The sequence below is a fragment of the Strongylocentrotus purpuratus genome, unplaced genomic scaffold, assembly GCF_000002235.5.
Source record: "Strongylocentrotus purpuratus isolate Spur 01 unplaced genomic scaffold, Spur_5.0 spur5_scaffold_19, whole genome shotgun sequence".
NCBI classification, from domain to species: Eukaryota; Metazoa; Echinodermata; class Echinoidea; order Camarodonta; family Strongylocentrotidae; genus Strongylocentrotus; species Strongylocentrotus purpuratus.
The window spans coordinates 25,357,053-25,381,910 of NW_022145604.1; the positions used below are offsets into that span (position 1 = coordinate 25,357,053).

General features: G+C 38.8%; 1 protein-coding gene across 1 annotated transcript; it reads left to right on the forward strand.

Annotated features, from left to right (window-relative positions):
• Positions 1-11,412: 11,412 nt before the first annotated feature.
• LOC115918073 (protein LSM12 homolog B-like) lies at positions 11,413-23,276 on the forward strand. The gene is made up of 5 exons (XM_030990680.1): positions 11,413-11,575; positions 18,483-18,619; positions 20,305-20,414; positions 21,094-21,214; positions 23,206-23,276. The coding sequence occupies exons 1-5, from the start codon at positions 11,422-11,424 to the stop codon at positions 23,242-23,244; spliced, it is 561 nt and encodes a 186-aa protein (XP_030846540.1). The 5' UTR covers positions 11,413-11,421; the 3' UTR covers positions 23,245-23,276.
• Positions 23,277-24,858: the final 1,582 nt, after the last annotated feature.

A 24,858-nucleotide genomic window follows, 5' to 3' on the forward strand; every position in this document is an offset into this window, starting at 1 on the left:
GAAAATATTCAAGAAACTTTAACATAAACTTTAAAACTTTAGAAATTGTTCAAATTAGATGGTGCCTTTCCTTTCTTTCGACATCAACAATTTCTACGATTTCACTCCCAGAGTCTGAAATACCGTCATATTCTGTTACGTAACAGGGCAACAAGCAATACTACAAGGCTACTGTTGCTCGAACAGCTTTATATTAACCAGGAGAACGTGTGGGGGAATTGTGCATCCGGTTTCTCACCTTGAATGTTTATATTTTGAAAGTTGAATTGACTTATTTGTAATATGTACAATTTATATTTTCGTCAACACAATTCTAAACAATGTACAAGCTCTCTCGATAATCTTTGTTTGAGTGTTCTGGTATAGCATGATGGGTGCTTATATTCAAAAGCTCGTAAATGGACCATTGGTACGTCAAAAAAGGTGTTATGATGTGGAAAAATCATATTGATTATACTTTTTACTTTTCAGAAAATTGGGAGATCGGTTTGTAAAGTTCATTTCGTCACCTTTCATTTAGCCTTGAAATGGAAAACCTTTATCATTCATTGCCTGATACGACGTAATACTACGTCATAACCCCCTATTTTGATCTAAACTAATGCATTGCTTGAAAGAAGTGAATCTGAAATATATTAACAGATCTCTCAAAAAGAAAAATCTTAAAAATGTATACCTTTCCAAATTCATTCAAAAGTGATGAAAATAATTCGGCAATTAACAATCTTTTCATATTTAACATGAAATTTCCTACCAGTTTTATGTGATTCTAACTATTTGTATTGCTCTTACGAATGCATATATATATTAAAGGAAACGCCAAATAAAAGTTGCTAAGATGTTTCTGACATTCTATTAAAACTGGGTCAGCCGAAACAATTTTCTTAAAGCATCAACAATATTGTATTAAAAAAAATTCTGCTCAACTATTTTTGCTGACTATAGGCTGTTGTAGATTTAGTTACGCCATCAGCGAAGCAAGGCAGTACGCTTTGTTGGAAAAACGGCTTCTGATATAGATCCTATTTGGTTAAATCCCGGCTTTCAATTAGTGGCACATTTTTACGACCCGGATTTGGAAATGTTAAAAAATTGACGTTTTCGCACCTTCCCCAAAATTGAGAATTAATGGAAGCGTTCTCCGTCCTGACCGAACACCAACTTGGACGGCGTTCCTCCCCCTTCTCACAGCGGGCTTCTAGCCAGGCGCTTGGGGTTAATGCATCTTTCTTAATTCATCGTGACGCATGACCACTGACTGATGGCCAGCCTACAATGTTTGCTAAAAGCATTAAAACAAAATGCCTCTGTTTTGCCTCAATTTACGAGAAAAATATTGAAAATATAAACAGTGGAGTTTGATAAACGCCAGTGGGGGCCTAAAGTGAATTTGTTAACACCATGCCCTATGTTGACTTGACGGTTTAACGATGGACAGACGGCCTGCGCGCATATGTTGCCCTTATGGATTACGCCTGGTCATTGATTTTAAATACAAGTAGAAAAGGTTTTGCGCGCAGCTTATGAAGCCAATATGTTATTGCTCCGAAGATTATATACTCGGCAAAAGGTTGATGAAAGGATTAGAGAAGAAACGGCGAGTGTCGAGACAGGGTAGGACGCAGGTCGGATGAAGAGAATCGGAGAGATGGGTATGGAATGAGTAGGGGTAGGGGGAAATTAAAAGATGAGGGATTCATTTCTGAGGTTTGAATGAAGCACCTGCTGATGTGTAGCGCTGGTTAGGGGCGAGCGGGAAGACGTCAGTCGATTAAAATCAGGTTCATTCGTAACAGGTGGCACTTTCTTTGACCGACATAGGGTCAACGTAGCCCCCATTGCCGACCTCCAAACAACCCTCGCCAGACATTAACTACCCCCCTTCTCTTACCCCTATCAGGGATGCCGCGCTCTTGGCTAGCCCAGGCTTCAGACACCCTCCTGATAAATTGTGTATGTTTAACTGCATATATGTGCACCTGGGGAGGAGTGGCTTGAAAATGGAAAGGCGAGGGAAGAGAGACGCAAAAGAGTCGGGGACGGCGGGGCAGCTGGTCCGGGCGAAGTCTCCATCTCTTAGCCCCCCGACTACTAACAATGTCCCCCTGACTAACAGGTCCGTACATCAGTCTCGCCCTTCCCCCTACCCCCTTCCACCATTGTCCCTTGACAATGTATGCACAGCTCGTGATGATGACGTCTGCCCCATAAAAACACACTTTTCCATTGGTCTAGGTTTCCTGTAAGCCTTTGAAGTAAACACAGAGAGAAACAGAAGGCGCCTTTGTTAGGGAGGTAAAGCCAGTGGAGACACACGACAGGTCGAGAGAAGTAGCGAGCCGGCTGCCCGCCACCCGTACCGGCCTCCACACGCATTGTTACCGCACTTGACACACTTGAATTGAAAAACATCGGTGCCAAAAAGTCCTCCCCATCACCTGCCAGCGAGCTAATCATTATTATACCTCCAATCCGCGGTAGCTCTAGCTAATGACACTCGGCAGTGATTGGCTGGTGAAGGACCGGCCGAGGAGCGGGGGAAGGAGGCGGTCATGTCTCGTTCTTACCCTAGGCAGCATCTCCTACCCTGTCACTGACAATGAACTTCGATTAGAACAAAGAACAAGAGAGTCTTGCCACTTTTCCTACGCCAATCGCAAACCCTAAAAGCAGATGTTTCGATAGAAAATACAAATAATTGAATCTTCCATCTTCTTTGGAATTTTCCCTGAAAGTTTGAGCGAATCACCGCGCGAGTTTGAGACAGGACGCGTCAATCTTAGTCCCCATCTCAAGTTGAATCACTCGCGGGATGAATATTTAAATGAGGTACGCGGTGGGGGCAGAGTGCGTAATTATCATAAATGATACTCGGCGTGAACTCTCCAACAAACGAGACTGAAGTGTGAGGTGCATCGCTCGGTACAGGTGCATAGCATCTTATCATCAGTCGTCAGCGTGGCGCGGTCTTTCTCAACACTCAGTGAGTATAAGACCCATCCTACCCAGTTGCTAGACGCGTGTTATAGGCAAACAATCCAAGCTCAGACACGTTTCTTTACTTTTCCAGCTTTGACAAAGTCCAAAGTATTATCGCCCCCACCTGCTTGGCGTATTCGAGCCACAGGTGTCGCGACGCAAAACGCGCGCCGCAAAAACTCTGGTCGCACCGTCCGGGCCGAGAACTTTTCGTCACCCTGCCGCCTTTTCCTATACAAAACACGCCCCTTTTATAAAGACACCATATTTTGCTAGCCTACATATCATACTATGCGTAGGAAAGATACCAGAATCAAGGCGCAAAAGACACGCCGATCAGAGAAGGTAATTTCGAAGAGCGCGAAGCCAAAACTTTGCTCAAAGACGCAACAAAATTGCCTTCTCGCGCCGCGAAAAGCCGAAATACTGTACGCATTCAACACAGGGAGCTTGTATTGTCCTCTCATGCATAACAAACGTGTACATTATGAGCGCACAACTGACCAGACAGGGCCAATCGGCACTCGAAAACACCCTTGCATCCTACAACTTACGCTTGACGTCTTTTTGCCATTTTTCGTTGTATTTTCTTAGCAATCGAGCTCAAATTATCGCTTAAAATGTCATATTCCTTGATTTTTTCCATTGTGTGTATCGTTCACTTTCTATTGTTTCGTACGCACACACAGAGTAGGATACATAAATGTATCTTTGAATGCAAGGTAGGTAGAGCGCTCATACTAGCCGCGCTATATTGACGCTGTATGTAAGCATAACCGTACGCAATAATACCACCTTGCAAAATTCGTCTTTTGGTTTTCTTATTATTTGTCCTTCAAACATGGTCAAAATATATCATTGATGAAAGACAGAAAGTTATTTTTTATCTATCTTCAATAAAGAATTATTTTCAAAGAAGAAACCGAAGAGTTTTGGGAGAAAAGGCTGCTCTAAAATTTAAATACCCATGTCGTGTAGTGGGAATTATAACGCCTTGTATGGTGTCTCCTATCATAGAAGCTATCACCTTAATTCTTCTATGTCGTTAAAATAACATTATTTCAAGATGGTTCGAATTTCTTACGAATCGACCATTCTGTGTGTTCTTAGAGCACCATTTTGCCTCATATCTCCTGCTATATGTGATCTTAATTCGAGACTTTCTTGTGTTCATCCCTTTGAGCCATTTAGTGTCAGGATAAAAGGAAAATCTCGTTAATGTTCCTAAGATAATAATGTAAATCAACATTCAATGAAGACTTCAACAAACCCGGTCGTGTTTTTGTTATAACTAGTCTCTTCATTACGGTAAAAGAGCAAAACTGCCGTCATACATGAAATAGATATGTCCTGAAAATATTAAGAGTGATTTAGATTCACAACTTATTTCACGCATGCTATTGCAAATTATGAATATCAAACGCTTAATATTCTTTTTGGTAGAGATGAAAAGTATACTACCAGAACGTGGGGAACATTTGAAGGTAAAACAAACTTCTACGGATGTATTTCCAGATAACAAAACAGTCGGGGCTGTTTTTCCCAATAATTCATCATTTTCCGGGAAAATTAATGATGGCATTAACATTGCAGATCAAAATATTACGTTGACGAACGGAAAAACAAAAGAAGAAGCAATATTTCACAACTATAATGCAAACATTTTACCAATCTTTCCATTTATAAGCCAAACTCAAGACATACCCCCTCCAGGTATAGGCTCGTGTATAATGTAAGAATCATAACGCCGCACAGAACCGAAAACATACATACCTAAGACTGTATCACACACATATCAATACGAACTTTCAATGCCTTTACAAGGGGATTTTTCTCCAAATCCCTATCTAGGCCAAGGTGTAGAAATAATGTAGATATCAGATAGACATAACATTATTAGGCGTCGTAGTAGTCCCCGAAGAAGAATTAGAGTAATACAATATTCGGGCACAAAGAGCGTTACTAAGTTTAAATTTACTTAAGAGCTATACATTAAGGCAAGAGCGCTTATATAATATATTATACTTATTAAAGAGATTTTTGTATTTGTTTATAATATAAAACAAAGGTTTGTTTTAGTGTATCCTCTTTATAAATGCCACGAATGCCTGCATTAATAATTCCTTAATCGAACTTAGAATGTGTTTCCCCCCTCCACAATATACCTTAAATCTTGTTCTCCGTCAAAAACAAAAAAATCAACCCCGTGAAAATATGATGAAACACGTAAATTATATGAAGCTCCTCACTTGATGAAATGTAAAATAAATCCATAATTTACGGAGCGGCACTATGCAAGCAGACAAAAAAATATCATCAACATTGAATTCACAGATGAGGTTTAAACATTTTAGACAAAATAAATTCGGGAACCGGGTTTCCCCTTTTTAAATGTATACCTATGAGCACACACTTGCTCTCTGATCCCTTACTGACACTGTCCCATTAAAACCTGTTCTTGGAAATCCATTATTGGTCTTTGAATTTATTGACTTAATCACGCAATATAATTTCAAAGAATAACAATTCCATACGTTATGGCAGTTCCCCGAATATTAAAACATCCACTTTTAAAGGTTTATCCCGGAGTGCGAGATTTTACGATTCCGTTCATGGCATTCGGGATTATATTTATGCCTCAAATTTTGTGATACGAATTGTGCTGTGCTCATTAATAAATTATGCTCTCGACTAAAACTATTTTACTTATTCCATGCGCCTGATGAAGCTATTAAAATCTAATTTCGTTTGCCCTTTTTTTTCTCTTCATTGTCAAAATCACAAGTATTTCATTGCCCGACTCCTCACCGGAATCGCCGCCGGATTGACGTTGAACGTAGTCGGAGACATGTATTTAGCCCTCATAGCCCCAAGCATTGCCTCCCTCTCGCGTTCTGTTCTAGTTAATCTCCCCCTCATTTTGTCCATTCTAAGTGGCAGGCTTCTGCGTCAGTTTACGAGGAAGGGAAGGGAAGGGATTAGGGAAAAGACTATTAAAAACCGCAAAATGTGTAGAACCATGGTAGCGGTTAAACTTTGTTGTAAAGCCCTATTCAATAAAGAAAACCGCAAGTTTTTTGTCTTCATTTGATGTTGAGCGCTTTATTCGTAATTTCTGTCTTGTATGTGGATTGTCAAATAAAGACTTTTTTCCTTTTCTTTATGTGATGTCAAATAAAGACTTAATTGACGTCTATGCATGATGTTATTTTCAATCTATTTTTTATCAATTCCTGTCTCTTTTCCTTCAGTCCTTTAATATCTCTGTCTGTTTCTTTCTCTCTCTCTCTCTCTGTATATACATCTCTCAACTGCTTCATTCCCTTATTTTGTTTTCTCTCTCTCTCTCTCTCCTTCCCTCCCTCCCTCCCTCACCCCTCCTGTTCTCTCATTTTCCTTTCTTCTTTTTCTTCTTCCTCCTCATCCCCTTCTATACCCTTTTGCGTTCCCGGCCTGCTCATCCAACCTCCCCCTCTCTCCCCTTTTATATTTTCAAACTATTTTACAATTAATTTACATAAGAAAAGATTCTCCACATGATTATGATAACTATCGCGACGGTCGGGAAAAAATAGGCGAAGTTCACCATCCGTTTCTCCCATCTCTGATCTGCATGCTCCCTTGACCTCCCAGCCGCAAGCTTGCGGTCCGACATCGCACAACAAAAGGGGGCAGGGTCACTCATGGGCACGGAAACTCATCGGGTGGAAGTTGAATGGTTGAGCACATCTCGGACAAAAGCCGCTCACCGGGCAATGCATTAGGTAAAGCGAAACGGGGTAACAGTCTTCTTACGCGCGCAACAATGTCGTGTGTGCGGAGAAACGCAATGTTTATCATATCATGCTGTTCTTTTTAAATGTATTATATTCAATTTGCATAATGTGCCATCAACATATGCCGATGATAGGCACCCACAAATGTCATTAGAAAACTGCAGGAATTCTAATTCATTAATCAATATGCACGCAAAATAATTTAGACTTGATTTGATTTGATTTTATTTCTGCATTTTTTCCAAATAAAATATAACTGAATAACAAATAACATAATATACATGTAAGGTATAATACAACATAAACAAACAATAATTTCTTCATGTCAAAATGTTTTTTTACATAATATATGTACATAATTATAATAACGAAACTTATTATTTCCATAACATATTATCATAAATTTAAAGTATTATCCTAACTATTCTGGTGGAAAAGTGCAGGAGACCGCAATCATAAGCAAAGCTTGACAAGGATGGCGGCCTCAAAAAAAACAAAAAAAACTACTACTACGGCTGCTGCTGCTACGACTACTACGTCTAATACTGCTAATAATAATGATAATTACAATGATAGTAATAATAACTATGATGATAATAATAATTATGATTACAATAATACTACTAATAATAATAATGAAGAAAAAATAATAATAACCCAGTTCAAAAGTTCTTTACAAATTGAAATTACTCACAGGGAGCCTCGAAGCTAGTATTTGTTTCCAGTTCATCGTGACTGTGCCATGGACCAGTGATAGGCCTGGTGGTAAAGTTGCTGCCCGACAAGTAATAGATGACAGGTTCAAATCCAGCTGGTTCTTTATTTACTGGGTGCTAGCCGAAATTTCTTTCGAACTGAAATTACCCACAGGAAGCCTAACTTTCGAAGCTGGAAAATCAGATGTGAGTAAGATTGAGGCGAAATATCCCATATTTATATATTTTGCAATCAGAAGATTTAATGTTCTTGAGATGGGCAAATCACAAAATCTCAAAATATTTCTCTTTGAAGATGGGATAAACTTTATCTCCCTCTTATTAAGAAGAAAACTATTTGGCCTACAATTTTCGTATCGGCTAAATGAGGTTACTTTTGTATAACTTGTCTGTCCAATTATTGTAATTATCTTTACAATATTGGATCGGATTGACCTGCCCCGATGAAATGAACCCGTCCTGCTTTACGTGGCCATTTTACGCTAAATTAAACATGTCATTGTCATCAAATTTGAGTTCGTTGTAAACCACCTGCAAAATTATTGGTATTAATCGGGACCAACCGCCCAATATTTTGATGGTAAAGGAAAGAAATACAATAAAAACGGCAAGTTTGATTTCTCATCAACGTCATAATATTTGCTCCTAAAATCACCGCGTTTATAATGAAGAATAAAATGCGGAGCATAACCCGCGGGCATTGTGAGTGAAAACACTTGGGTCGCAAGTAGCGCGTAGCCTGCATGGCGTTTACGTGTGATGCAAGAGTTCCGATTTCACTCATAATCATAATTGTATTCTCGTTTATTAATGGAGGTGTGTTCATAACGTTTAAAAGAAACACCCCCTAGGAGCCGAAGAATGGCAAGTTCAAACTTCAGTGTGAGTCATGAAAAGGAAACCGAGATTCAACCCTAAATATCGGTGCAATCATTTCATCAAGATTTAATCAGAGAGATGGCATGTAATGTTTTCTTTAATTTCATACCTTGGTCAATAAAATCCAGTGACGGAGAGATGTAGCAGTTCCCCGATTCATGCTAATTTAGCCTAACGCTCAAGCTTTGAATAAAATGGGTGGTAAACGCAAGGTTGCTTCAATATTTTCTATTCCAAATAAATGCCTCCACGCCTGATGAAAGCAACTTCTGAACACAATCCATCTCTTGCAAGGGCGATTTATGGCATGCTTTTTATTTAAAGAATAGCCAGTCCTCATTGTCATCCGTAATCGCATTTTGACGAGCAGCTATCATAATTGTTAAAGAGAACTGTATAAACTTTTATACCATTATAGCATATGTCAGCAAATTTTGAATGCTTTTTAAGATATCGGTGTTTGAATACGGGTATCCTTTTATTGACTCACTCTGTACAGGCGGTTTTAATCAAGATGTCTTTGGATGGTGATTAGACCGCCCTCTAGGTGGGTACGGAAGAAAGGGAAAGAGAACACAGAGAGGTTGAAAGAAGTATGTCAGTGGCATTTCAGGGGGAGGGGTGGGAGCATGGGGGCATCTCCTGGCAAAACCCAATACTGTATATCCGAGGAAATATCAAGTATAAAACGAAAATGTCCTGCAGTTTATTTCCCAAGCATAATAGTTAGACTCGAAAGAGCACTTGAAAATCGATTACATTTTAATCAGAGAATAATTTGGGGCTTAAAACGCATTACGAAAACCTGTTAAGCTTCTTTCCGGATGATTTTGTGCTAAAAATGTACCGCAAAATTATGACGACCCCACCTTTTTTTGTGTCAGAGAATTGCAGAAGTGCCCCCCTTCAAACGATTTATTATGTTATTCTATTGTTACAAAATCTTCCTCTCATCTTTTGAACCCCCCCCCCCGCAACGATAATGTGCACAAATGAGATTTTAGATTTCGTGCGGAATCTTTCTAACTTTCTAACGAGGGAAATTTCAATAGCCGTGACCATCACATACTACCATGAAGTATGACGTAACCCGAACACTATGTATATGAAACATATAGTATATATGAAATAACTTTTTTCAATTACATTTTAAATTTGTCTTATATTATACCAGCTCTGTGTTTGTGTTCCTCTCTCTCTCTTTGTTCTTCTTTCACTCTCTCTCTCTCTCTCTCTCTCTCTCTCTCTCTCTCTCTCTCACGCTCCCTCTCTCCCTCCCTCACACTCCCATCTCTTCTCCCTTCTCTCTCCACTCCCTCTCCCTCAACATTCCTTTCCTTCTCTCCTTCTCTCCCCGCTCCATATTTGCTTTATTTCTTTCTTCCCTTTATGAGTTTAATTGAGGTTCTTGTCTTCGAATTATTGTTAAAATAATAACGAATTGTAAATATGATGTTTTTTTATTTTGTAAAATAAAATCTCTGTAAATCATGAATGCAATTCAGCCATTGGCTGCGATATGTTGATGAATAAATACCATACATTACCTTACCTTACATATATGGTATTTAAAGCCCCACTATCCTACTTGTAGCTACTTGCTCCCTCTATATAGAAAACTTCCCCAATCGGTGCCTATTGGTCCCCCGTGATCCTCTTTTTCTTATGTTAGTTGAGAGCTGAGTTAATGAGATAGCCACCTGTCAGTGACCTCGCTGTGTGGTCTAATCCCTTCTGGCCCAGTAGTGTTGACGGTCTTTAAATTACCCTTATTGCTTTCGACTTTACAAAACATAACAAAACATCTATGAATATACATACATAATATAACAAATAGATCAACAACAAGAATATAGCTGATTATACAAGATAATTTTTTTTTTTTAAAGCAACACAATGTTTTTCCACCTATTATCAAATGATACAAATTTGTTTTAAACATAAATGTATTGTTCAAGAGAACGGTAATAGCTTACCATGCATTTAAAATAATAGTAAGAGTTCGCTATGTTTCCATTTGTTGGAATATATATATATAGTATTTGGCATATAAAATAATAAAATTAAATTGAACTCCAACGTTTCCATAAAACCCAAATAAGAAATTAATTTTATTAAAAGTAACTTTATCCTCTAAAATGAAATGTTGGACATCCGCAATGCACCAAAATAAATGTTTTTAATTTTAGTTTTCATTCACCAAATGAATGCTTTCGATACTGTCAGTGCGGTATTCGGGGGTTTCAAGATCACGTCCTAGAGATTTTTTATTATGAATTTTACTTAATTCATGAAAGAAATCGGAATAATAATCAGCGGATAAACCATGAATTCATTTATAGATAAACACACATCGAAAGTTGACAAGTTCATTGTCGGGCGTTCATTTCAACTTAAATAGCAACATTTCAAAAGAGATTAATGGCACCGTCCTACTGCACGAGAACAAATTTGAGATGTCAAATCATAATGGAATTTATTTTTCTCCTGATTATATGATTTCCTTTTCCTTTCCTTCTCCCCCTTGATTTTTCTTCTTTCTCTCTCTCTCTCTCTCACTCTCTCTCTCTCTCTCTCTCCTTCTCTCTGTCGTCCAAAAACTCCCCTCTCTGTCTATAAATATTATATTTCTGTCAGTCGATATTTTTAATGACATTTTTGAAAATTCGCATTTTTGCCTAGACATAAACCTGCCTTGGTAAGCGCTAGCTTAAAATATCAGCAAAACGCTCACCATAGAAAAATGCAAACCGTTTTTTCTTTCTCTTTAGTTCTTCAGTGGAAAAAAGTGCCCAATTTCGACAGGTAGACAAGTTCCATATATCAATTCAACTCCAAATCTATCCTTTGTTTTATACGCTAGAAACAACCGGATGGTCTCATATCATGCATGATGACATAGATGTACATTGTCTTATCATCAATGTTTTCATTTCATCTTCAACAGTTTTGGTTCTACTGTTGAGGAATTTTGCGCAGTTCATTCCAGACGCCATCTCCCGTCCATAGTAGGAACAACAATAACAATGACAGATTTACAATGCGCATGCGCAATACGAGCATCGGAGAACATGATTATTTTCAACATGGCAGCAGGCTCCGCTGGGGAACCGGGTACTCCACCGTGTAAAGTCGGCGATATCGTTATTTGCAAGAATTGTCTTGAAGTTAATATTGAAGGAGAAGTTTTGGCCTATGATCCGACTAGTCGACTGCTCGCCCTGAGTATCCTTTTATTTGCAAAATGCGATTTGAAAATGACGTGTGCTCAGTCCAGATGCACGAAAGCAAAGTTGGTGGTGTTACACACAGTGCACACACAGTTAACTTGCATTCGAATCCTGATTCATTTTCTGGAATCACAGCTCAGATTCTGTGCAGTGAACATGGTGAAAATCAATCAGAATTGACTTAATTTCAACTAATGTAGATCTATGCATCAAACCCGAGCCCATATTAAGAAGAAGATAAAAGTGAAATACCAAATTTGTGTGCAAAAAAATCATTTTGGTATCGGGACTTTTCAGTTTCACTTTCAGTAGGGTGTCTGATCGCGCACCCGATGTTGTGTGCTAAAATACTTCCCATAGAGATTGCACGCATCCCTATGCAGTCTACGTGCATTGCGCGACCATGAAAATTGGTCAATGATTTTATGAAAAAAAATTGAAATTCAAACCTTTGGGGCTTGTGATCCTGAAGGTGAAACTCAATAAATGAGGTGTCATATGAAAGAGCAGGTTTTTCTCCATATTCCCCAAAGGGGCGCACCCCCGAAATTCTCAAAATATCTTGGTCAAAACAGCGATTTAAAATTAAATGTTGTTTGCATCCTAGCTCCAAAATTTGCCACTTTCCTGAGCTGCGCCCCCCGGGCTTATGTCCGGCTAGACGTAAGGAAAATATGTATGCACTTATTTTTTCGCTAGCCCCAAGAGATCACTCGCCCCAACAGTTTAAAAATACCCTTCCCACATTTTTGGAATCAGCTAATTAGGGAGGCGTGAGCTCCGCTCAGTCCAAACCATGGTTACATCGCGTAACATGTGCGCTTATAGTGAATGAAAGTATGGATGGCCGTTCCCACCATAAACCCCGGAAGTGAATACACGTTATAGTCAATGGCAATATCGCGGAGACATCTCCGCGATATTGCCATTGACTATAACGTGCATTCATTTCCGGGTTTTTTGTGCGACGAACGCTAACCATACTAGTCAATGGCACGTGTCGCGGAGACAGCGTAGCTCAAGCTTGCAAGTCGCGCATTGGCTTAGCAGCATGCGTACGATATGCATACGCTTGCATATCGCGCGATACAGCTGTTTGGCTAAATTTAGCAAAACAACATCACTCTGCGTGGACGTCTTTTTCGTCGATTTTGACCAAAATGATATGAATATACCAGCATTTTGGAGGGGCTGTATCTTTTGATTGAAACATCGGTGAAGCTTCAATTTGAAATGTATTATTCTGATTACACTTTTTATTCAAATATCAAACAAAAATGGTGAAAAACGATCCCAAATTGAAAAATCGTTCAGACACCCTACTTTCAGGTTGTGGAATTGAATGAAACACCTCGGGCTCAAGAAATTATCAAAATCTGCCGAGAGTAAGACTCAAGAAAAGTGTCTCATTTTCTGTTTTTGTGTGAATGTGACTTTGTATTTTGGTATGTGTGTGTGTGTAAGTTGGGATTTTACAGACTTGTATCAATTCTAGATTATGATTTACGTCTGGGGACCAAAGCCAAAGTGGCAAAGACTTGCCTTTCAAACTCAAAGTTTAATGTCACCATCCGAAAGATGTGACTCAGGCTGCGTTCATGCTTAAATTTTGAAGGCAGAATGAGCGATCTGAAACGCTCATCGTAAACGCTCATCGTGATCGCAGTTCCACGATGTAGTGTCCATGCTTACTTCTCTGGCTCCCCAGGCAATTCTCTGTGTGTGGCCTTAATTGGTCTTCCAGCTGGATTCGCAAACCTTCACTGTGCATGCTACGTAGACCCACGAGAGGTCAGTGCGTTGACCCCATTTAAACGCGTTTACAAATTGTAAACGCATCTTTTTGTGAGTTTACGATCGGCGATCGTGATCGCCGTTTTTCGGTGATTCTACAAAAGTGAGCATGAACGCAAGCGTGTTTTAAACTAAACGCGTAACAGATGCCTGATTCTGGCCGTCAAAATCAAGCATGAACGCGCCCTCAGTTTCAAACCGGGGTTAGAGAGCTGTTAAAACAAGTGAATCCTCGTTCATCTTAACTGCCGAATACCCCACACATATGAGCTGAGCATGCGCACATGGAATCCGGTAGGGTTAGTGATAGGTTATGAATAATGTGCAGGGTATTCTGCAGTTGTTCCCATTTATACTTTACCTTTACCTTTACCGCAAATATTGGAAGAATGCTGAGACAGCAGTCAAGCTTCCAGGTCTATCTTCTTGTACTCGTACTCTTTAATAATAATTCTCATTATATACAATTTTTCATTAATAGATCTATACCCCAATTAATATTGTCTGCCCCATTATCCACAGTTCTCATCTTCTTCTTCTTGACTTCATCCAGGTTTTGAGAACTGTGTAGAATGGGGCAGACAATATTAATTGGGGTTCATAATAACCCTGTAAACGATCATCGGATCAGACGCCGATACCGATCCAATCAGGGGTGATCAGACGATAATTTCCGATCGCTGATCACTTAAAATGATCGGGAAATAATCGGCAGAATATTTTTTTTTAAATTTTTTATTTTTATGACGAAAATTTTCAAGTTTTTGGCTATCAAATGCTCAAAAAAAAATTCATGGCTGGGATTATTTTGTCATTTGGAGTTGTTGTAGACCATGATTGTTGATATTTAGTGCCTTTTCGTGACTTTGAAATTAATAATATTGGTCCAAGAGCAGAGGCAAAACATGTGGGCAGCCAGCTTGGATTATAATGCATACCTACCTTATAATCCAAGATGGCGGCCCGTATGTTTTGCCTCTGCTCTTAGACCAATATTATTAATTTCAAAGTCATGAAAAGGCACTAAATATCAACAAACATGGTCTACAACAACTCCAAATGACAAAATAATCCCAGCCAAGAATTTTTTTTGAGCATTTGATAGCCAAAAACTTAAAATTTTCGTCAAAAAAAAAATAAAATACCTACATTATAATCCAAGATGGCGGCCCGCATGTTTTGCCTCTGCTCTTAGACCAATATTATTAATTTCAAAGTCATGAAAAGGCACTTAATATCAACAAACATGGTCTACAACAACTCCAAATGAAAAAATAATCCCAGCCAAGAATTTTTTTTTTTTTTTTGAGCATTTGATTTGAGCCAAAAACTTGAAAATTTTCGTCAAAAAAAAAAAAAAAAAATCAGCCAATTTTTTTAGTCGATCTTCCAATCCGATATCGATCAAAGGTGCGAGGTGTCGCTCCGATCTTCTGATCCGATCAGAGCCCTAACTTACAGGGTTAGTTCATAAATGTATCTCATAATGTATATCATAAATGCTTCAGTCTCTGATATCGACGGTTGTTCCGCTGAGATTGCATCCGGCTCTTTTGACCGCCTCAATACATGTAGGGTGTCTGGACAATTTTTCAATTTGGGATCATTTTTCACCATTTTTGTTTTATTTGTGAATAAAAAATGTAATCAGAATAATACATTTCAAATTTCAAGACTCACCGATGTTTCTATCAAAAGATACAGCCCCTCCAAAACTCTGCAATATTCATAGCATTTTGGTCAGACTCGACGAAAAAGAAGTAAACGCAGAGTTATGTTGTTTTGTTACATTTAGCCAAACAGCTTGATCGCGCAATATGCATCGTATGCATAGCGTACGCAAGTTGCTAAGCTGAATGCGACACTTGAGCACGTTGTCTACGCGATACCTCCACTGACTATAACGTGCAGTCACTTCCAGGTATGAGAGCGCAATCTGCAAGCCATACCTCCATTCACTATAACGTGCATTCACTTCCGGGTGCTCTGATTGGCCATGCGCTGTGTTTTGGTAGGTTGACCCGGAAATATATCGGCCGGGTCATGTCATAGACTACCAGTTTGAATGGATGAACATACCGTTTCACGGTTCTGAGATAAGAATTGGATAACTCATACATGTACCGTAAGTACTGTAAGTCCGTAAATTTCGCATTTTGAAATAAGTAATAAAAAGTTGCATAACTGTAAATAGGAGAAAAATATACATAGTTTTTTTCTATCTGATTTATAAATCAGAAAATTAAATATTGAAAATCGGGGGAGAAACTTTCCGAGTAAAGAGAGGTACAGATATTGGCCAATCTAACCCTCCGGTGCGAGTCGTCTGGGATACCGTCTGTGTAAGGGGAATGTAAGCAAATGTCAGTTTCATTAAAGAAATGACCCATATCAGACGGTTATTTCTGTCTAATGCAGGAGCTGCTTTGTTCACAGAAGATCGTTTAAAGTGCTTTTCCAGGATGAATTTTAGGGATGTGGCATGTCAATCCAGGGCCTCTGCAGTTTGGGTGGCAGGGTGGGTAATGATCGACTCCAAGGAGGAGGAGATTTGTAGTGACAGTGACAGCCACAAAATGGTGAGGAACTGATGTGGTTGGTGTTGACTGCAAGTTCTTGATGAAGTCTTCCCTTTTGTCTTTATATAGGGGACATGCCCCTATCCAGAGCTGCCAACCATTTCGTTTTTGCCGGAATTACTCCGTTTTTTCCTCCAAGTTACGGTATTACGTTTTTTCTTCATAAAATACGTTTTGTAATAAATTTTTGAACAATTTTTTAATTTTTTTATTTTGTACCACACGTCAAACAACTGCCCTTAAATGGTGATTTGATCACAAATTCAATAGAAAACTAATTTTTAAACATACTTGAAGAGAAAAATATTCTCAAAAGAAATGAAATGCCGATAATACAAAAATAACCACCCAAAAAATTACCTGCTTGTATGGAAAAAACGGCATGATGAATGAACATTTCTGCATTGGAAGTGTGTTGCGCGTGGTTGTAAGTTTCTTTTTCATGAATTCCTTTTTTTGGCTTGAAATTCCTTTTTATGGTCGCACAAGGTTGGCAGCTCTGCCTATCAGATGGTTGACTATTTCATCCGCTGTCAGGCAGGGACATGCTGGACTCTGTAAGCCATTTGACAAGGTAGCCAATCTTTGGTTGGTTCGGTACATGCTGCAAAGTATGGCATTTGATTGGGATGGCTTGTCTACCTAGTACCTATTATGGGGTTCTCCTGGGAAGAAGGCTGGCCAACATGTTGAGGGTTGCTTTGATGGATGTTGCAGATGCTGTCTTTTCATGTCTGTGCTCTGAGAATCTGAGATGGTGGATTTGACTGTCTTCTTCCAGGAAAAATATGGGATTGGTGAATTGCAGAAGCTCCTGTATGGGTGGTAGCTGGTAAGTCGCTGAATGAAGCAATATACCTGGTGCTTGAATGGTGGCATAACATTGGGAAGAAGACCCTGGATTCAAATCTGCTGTATAAGGAAGGAGCAGTTGGTCGAGAAGTCTCAGTTGCTGGATATGGAGGCTGTCAGAGATACATGTACAGTCCTGTGAGGAGCTGTTTTGCTTCGATACATGTAGCTACGGTGTGAGGGAGTCCCACGATAGTTTTCACTTTTGAACATTTGGGTCTGGGCCCTGTCCAAGACTATATCATCTTAGGGATGCAGAACTTCTCTCATAGCCAGGATTGAGTAGATGTGAGGGGGTAGGCCGCTTCTGTGTACCCCAACACCTGTAAGGGCGTACATCATTCTGTTACCAGTAAGGCCTGTAACCGATCATCGGATCGGGGGCCGATCTTGGATTATAATGCATGCCTACATTGTAATCCAAGATGGCCGCCCCGCATGTTTTGCCTCTTCTCTTAGACCAATATTATTAATTTCAAAGTCATGAAAAGGCACTAAAATGACTAAATATCAACAAACATGGCCTACAACAACTCTAAATGACAAAATAATCCCAGCTATAATTTTTTTAAAGCATTTGATGGCCCAAAACTTGAAATTTTTTGGCATTAAAAAACAAAAACAAAAAACTCTGCTGATTTTTTTTTGCCGATACCGATCACAGGTGCGAGGGTGTCGCTCCAATCTTCCGATCCGATCAAAGCCCCAACTTACAGGGTTATTACCAGTGGACATCATCCTGGCGCTGGGGTCTGATGGCCAAGCCGAGCGCATGATTCCAAGATGAGGGTGCGTCTCCATCTGCCAGTCTGGGGTATCTCATTCCTACGGTAAAGGAAAGGAGAGGTTCTGGAGGATCCCATCATCACAATGGCACTCTTAGACTACAGGCGTGATGGTGTACCGCCATTTGTACCACTAGACCAACTCACATTTCCCTATGTGGGGTATGTTGGGTTGGGGCACACCAGTTAAAACGAGTGGTTGAAATATGTATGTGTATGGGGATAGCCTAGACTCTTAGAAAGCCTCTGGAAAATTATTTGGAATTCGTCCAAACTCACAGCGAAGAGATCTAAACCTCCAAAACACTTGTTAACTGCTTGCGTGCGGGCAGCTTTATTTTTGCTTACTGTCCAGACAAATGACACAATCCTCGGGCCATATTCTGCACCGAGCCGGGAGGACGCTCAGCCCAAGAGTTGTGACCTCAGCAAAAAATAAAGCTGTCACATTGGCCATTGGATTGAAGAAATTTGCATCAAATAATGATTAACACTGTAAATATTTGTCAGTTACAACAGTGGCTAATATATGTTTAATAATATTCATGAAATGTTGTAGGCAAACTTGTTCAAATTACTGTTTAATCAGCCAACTGGTCCCGGGCATACATTTTGTGGGAATACAGTTTGAGAATTCCCAGACGAAAGTAAAGTACTAATAACAAATCTTTTTTCTTTCCACTTTCGCAAATAATTCCTTAAACAAATATACGTTGTATTTTCAGAATGAAAACTTTAATGTAATCCAAAAGATATTTGATATTGCGCCTTTTCCTTGCGGTTACAAAGCCCTGTACACACTGCTCCACAATGTTTGGGCCACTTATAAACAAAAGTTAGCCATTTCTTATTATTGTCATATTAGCATTTTACCTTAACCACTCAATCCCAGAAAAACCTCCCACGTCCAGTGAGAAAAAGAACTTGTGCGATATCTGCATTGTGAACCTCAATCTAGTGAGTGATTTCCAGGTCAAACACGAGAATGCTGAACCACCACGGGAACCTCCCTCCCTTGACACCAACAAGGTAACTTTATTTTTTGACGATGACCTGGGGTCATTTTCTCAGAACCGTTGTATGTCTAAACATCGCCTTGAAACTTGTGATATGAATTAAAGGGCGCGTTCAAGTCATTTTTAAAATCTAGAATCACAAACATGAATCACAAATCAAACACCGTTTATTTTCAGCGTTTCATGTTTGCGTTTTTAAACACTTTTATTTTTATGACCAACAAAAAAAACACGCTTGAACGCAACCGTGTTATAGACTAAATGTCTTTGAAAACAATGTTTCTAGGGTGAAAAAGTGTTGCTTGAACGCACCCTAAATGATGTACATGTATATCCACAAGTTTAGGTACACATTTGGTGGTTTGAGAAAGTGACCCTGTGTGATTTTGAACTGTGGACTATACAAGACAAAAATTGAGTTTGGAGATTTCCCCCAAACCCTAGAAATGCCACTGTGACAAAGCAGTCCCTGTAAAATCATTTTTTGTTGCTGACTTGTACATTGTAAGGCATTTAATTTCTGAAAACAGATTCACTTTGTAAGATACCTCATAAAGAAAAGATGAACTGTACTCTTAATGGATTTTTTAACTACAGTTAAATGTACTTTCTACTTTTACTTGACTTTTATAAATTATGTCACATTTGTACTGTGATTTACACCTGTATTTTGGAACAAATTTCATTACCATTTAAAGAGAAAGTTGAGTTCTGGGAAGAGGTGAAAAATAGTTCGTGAGCATTATCATTGTTATTATGCAAGGGTGGAAGATAATCAGATAAAACATGTTCCCTGAAAAGCATGGCTCCTCAAATGCCTTCATATTCTAGATATGGCTTGTAACATTGTAAAAATCGGGACAGATTTTTTACGCTACGTATTCGTGTAATCCCATATACATTCTTCTGTGTACAGTGCTTGTAACTTTACCAAGACTGGGCCAAATTTCTTATCATTTTGATGATTCCAGAACCTTGCAAAACACACAAAAACTTATATGCTAGCTGATCAACCTTTTCTGATCGATTCCACACCATTTCTTTCACAATGCAATCGCATGACCAGAACTCAACTTTATCTGTAAGTTTGTGCCATCTTTATCAATGTGCATGTATTTAAATAGGCTCTTGTTATGTGATTACCGGTAGTAAGTTAGTAACTCTGAAGTTTATTGAATTCTTTATCTCTTGAGCCAGAATAATACTATTAAGTCTGTGTTCCAGTAAATACGAGTTAACACCCATTTTGCTCCAGACATACAACTTATTACTGTCACTCTACCTCAAGGTAACATTTAAAATGGTTTCTTAACTGAGTAAAAAATAATATTTTTTGGACTAATTCCAGTTCATGGTTAACTCACATTGCTTTCAAGCTACATTTTAATATGGTTCATCTAACAAAACCAGTGATGCCACATGTAATTGGGCAATAATCCATATCCATAGGATACCCAAATGGTTTGACCTTTGACCTTTGATCTCTCTCACTTTTCATTGCAGCTGAAGAGAAGAACAGACGAGAACATTACCGAAAAGATGATTCCAGAACCTTGTAGTACATACCAATACTTATATGCTAGATGATCAACCTTTTCTGATCGATTCCACAACGTTTCTTTCACGATGCAATCGCATCACCATAACTGGTCTTTATCTTTAACTCTAACATTTGACCTCTCTCACTTTTCATTGCAGCTGAAGAGAAGAACAGACGAGAACATTAGCGAAAAGATGATGTTGATCCAACTAAACAGCAAGGGAATCAGTAAACAAGGAATACAGCTATACCAAACCATCAAGAAGACGTGAGTGTTTTAAAGTTTTATTTTAGTTTTAATTCGTCTTTGTGTTGTACTGTTGTCTTCTTTACATTGTCTCACATTTTTTTTGTTGTTTTTTTTTGTGGGTATTATATCTAGGGTGATTCCGTATTAGAAAGAAAGGACCTTTTAGACATTTTCTATCCTGCTGACTAGTACCGAGTGAAACCTCCATACAGAAATACATGTACAGTACAATTGATAACAAATTATTTTGTGATCATTAAAGTGATACCCGAAGAAGGGAACATGAAATACATTCTCTTCACAATGGAATTCATATTTATTGCAGTAACTTTCACACAACTTGAAACTGTAGGTACTAGTTTTGCATGTGTTTGAGACTTTTCATTGTGCATTTTGACTATTGCAAATATGTTAGAGATGGATCTGAAAAATCATTTTATTTGTTGGAATAGATTCATGACACTGTCTGAAGATCACTCAAAATAAAAGATACATACCGAGATGACAGAAAAATATTTTTTATTCATTTATTTTGTTCATATAAATATGTATCTATAAACTGTCCTCATTTGAGCAGATTGAAGTGCAGATGGGTTGAGGATAAGATGATTGTCAATGAAGATGACAGAAAAATATCTTTCATTCATATATTATTTTCATATAAACATGTATTTATAAAATGATCTCATTTGAGCAGATTGAAGTGCAGATGGGTTGAGGATAAGATGATTGTCAATGAAGATGTTCAAGTTATACCACCGTACACTGCTGCCTGTTGCTCTGGACCAGAAACTGCCGTTAACCACATCAAAAACATTGTAAGCATACATCACACTACTTACCCCTTTCCCACATTGTAAACATATGACTGTGTTATACAGTGCTTCCTAATTTGACCTAATAAAGTCAGTCATCATAATAATAATAATAATAATCTGGATTTATACAGCGCTTAATACGGATTACCCTGTCTTAGCGCTTTACAGATATTATTATCTCGGTCAACGGATTCACTCACAATGTGCACCATCTCTACTCCCTGGCGATTATTGAGGGCGTATGGCAATTACTAACACAAATGCTGGGTCATCCTACCAAGTCCCTATATCTCTCTTGGGTATTGAGCGGCAATTGTAGATTAAGCCTTGCCAAAGGACATTAGTGCCGTGTCGGGGATCTAACCTCGACCTTTAATTTTCTAGTCAAGAGTTTAAACCACTCGACTACGACACTTCTACGACAGTCATTTTGCCAAATCAACTCCAGATGTACTCCGTTTGATGTACTAGTCTGGTGTCGGCTTCATCGGTGTGACCCGAGTCATTAGATAGACCCCGTAAACAAGTAAAAAGTATTACTCTCCAAGTATTTACTTTTTGATAATAGACTTCTTACCTTTACAAGCTTCTTATCAATAGATGTGCTATACAGAGATACTTGTATAGAGATACTTAACAGCTATGAAAACATTAAGGCGAGGCGTCAAAAATAAATATACCAGCCAGCGGCAGCTAACTGCACTTGTGCGTCCTGGCTGCATTTTTTAAATTAGCTCAGCCGGCTACCGCTGGCGGTAGGAAATGGCGTTCAAAAGCATACGCCGGATACCTCCTTTCGAATGGAAACCGAGCCTCAGATCCCAGCCTGGCGCAAGCCGGCTGGGCTAACAAAAGAAAAATAATTGCCCCAGCCAGGCTTCGGCCGTAATTGCAGCCTCGATGCGCCAAAACGTGAGGCGGCAGCCTGCTGGTATCGATATTTTTGACGCTTCGCCTAAGCTTTCTCTAATAGTTCCCCATTTTGTAACCCCAGTCCAGAATAGGTTGAATTTTGATGAAGAATATATTTCCTTTCATGGGAGCTCAGCTGATATGGCCGATAGATATTACAGGTCCATATAAACTTTGCTTTATTGCATGATTTGAGATTCCGTGTTGAGTTTTTTAGTTGATTAATTGTTAACATACATGTGTACCCTTAAAGGCATCGTTTAACAATGTTAAATCTGAGTTGCATGGCTCTATGTGTTATCAGTGTCTGCAATGTGGTGTAATATTGAAGCCCTAAAAAAATATCAATAAATGCCTCAAAAAAGTAAAAATCTTTGAGTAAAAATCTTTGAGTGACCGGTTTTACCATACTTGTTTTCCCCAATAGACTGTAGTGTTATGAAAACCGTTTGGCAAACGGTCTTCAATATTTGTAATTCCAATAATAAATATCGTGATAATCAGACAGGCAATCGATCGGCTTGTAAAAGTCATGGCGTTCCTGACTGACTTATAGGTTTATAATTATGATTGCAGCATGATCTAAATCCAGGATTTTGTTTTATAATCTGAGACAAAGTTACCGGATCCCCTTAAAGAAGTCTTTGCAGAGTCCCAGGTATTAAAGCTCGAATACAAAGCTTTCTCACCCAGACTAAAGGCAAGCTAAAGCATTGCCCCACCTATTGTCTCTTGAGTATGTAGCTTTCTCACCCAGGCTAAAGCTATATATCTGTAAAGCGCTTTGAGAGGGCCTTCGGTCCTGAAAAGCGCTATATAAGAACTAGCTATTATTATTATTATTATTAAAGCTAAATCATTGCCCCCACCTATTGTCTCTTGAGTATGTAGCTTTCTCACTAAGACTAAAGCTAAAGCATTGACCCACCTGTTGTCTCTTATGTGTTGCTTTATCGCCCAGACTTAAGAAAAAAGTATTGCCCCACCTATTGCCTCTTGTGTGTGTCACTTCATCACCCAGACTAAAGCTACAGTCCTGTCCCACATACTGGATTTTGTGTATTTTGTTTCTTTTCCAGATCGAAAAACACATCAGAGAAAGGAAGGGGTCATTATGACAATAGGCCAGACAGCATGACCATTGGGAAAACAAACAAACAGAGAGGCAAGAAGATGGGGCAAGTGGACCAGGGCTAACAGGACCAACACTCGTGACAGGGAAGTGAGGAGCCATCAGGCAAGTGGATTACGACAGGGAACAGTACAGCAAAGAAAAAAAGGAGAGTATGTGCGTAGACGTCAGGACAAGTGCAGGTACATGCTGGAAAGAACAATGAAGCTTAGCAGTGACCAAAGGGACTGAGGATCATCACTTATACCTAGGGCAACTGGGACAACCAGGAATACTTAATGTGCACCAGCCAACAAAATGAACCATTCTTCTCATTTTTGTTTGTTTTGGAAATGTTTTCTAATCATCCGTTTGGAGCTAGAAGGGCATTAAAGGTACTATGTCCCATTTGCAGGCCAAAAAAATGAAAAGGTTAAATACCAACGGCATTTGAAAGATAATACTAGTTTAGAACTTCCCTTAAAAAGGTGGGGCTTGAAAATGTCTTCAAGTGGGAAAATAACGACTATTAGTTGTCAAATCGACTTAGGAGCTATAGAGCCAATAAGTAATAGTCTTGATTTTTCAGACCATTGTACTGAATGGTCATATGTTTTATGCTGCGCAAAGATTCAATCAGTTTAATTTTGGCCATCACAAGAAGTGGGTTATTGATGTAGACAAATGCTCATGTACCCTTTACAGCTCATTTTATGTATGTTATTATCAAAGAAGGCAAAAAGTCACTCAATAGTGTCTGACAGTGAAGTCTAGCAAGTAAACAGGTTTTATTTGCATAATTTGAATATTAGGACACTGCTAACATTTAAATTTCACAGATAGGACCTACACAACATATTCATAATTCCTGCAAAGTTCTACATAATTTGAGGTTGGCTGCAAAAGGGAAATAGTACCTTTAACTCAGAAGACAGAAGAAAGAAAGACCACATACTTTGTTGTTTCTCTTGAAAATGGTTTCTCATTGAACCTTGTACTAAAGGAACCTGTACACCTGCATATAAAGGCCACTTTTCTTGTCTCCCTTGGGTGGTCTTTATAGACGGGTTTCACTCCAGTACAGAGTTAATGTCCTTCTGGCTCTTCTAAAGGATTGATGGTGAAGAAACACTCCACACAAAATATAAATACTGGTACCTAATATGACCTCTTGAATGTGCTGAATGTAAGATGACATGTATGATAAATCTAACCACATCATCAGGGGGTGTTTCACAAAACTTGTCATCAGTGACAAATGACAGTTGTTGTTATAAGCTACTAAAATCCTTGCTTCTGATTGGTTATCAACAGATTGGTTACTGATATTTCTCATTTGTCATTGAAAATAGGCTTTGTGAAATGGGTCCCTGTATTCTGTTTGAATGGCAGATCTGTGCATTAAATTTAACCCCATTCCCAGGATCCATTCAATAAAAAGCTCACTTTTTTTTCCTTTGAGGTGTGCTTTTGCAACAGTATGTGCTGACTATAATCAGGCTGGTTCGGGCATGTTGCAGTATATCTTTTGCTACGCGAGACCAATTCAAGAAAAATTCCACAGATAATGTTAATGTTCTCTTCACCAAGTCTGGCTGTTAACGGGTCCTCCCCTCTGTTT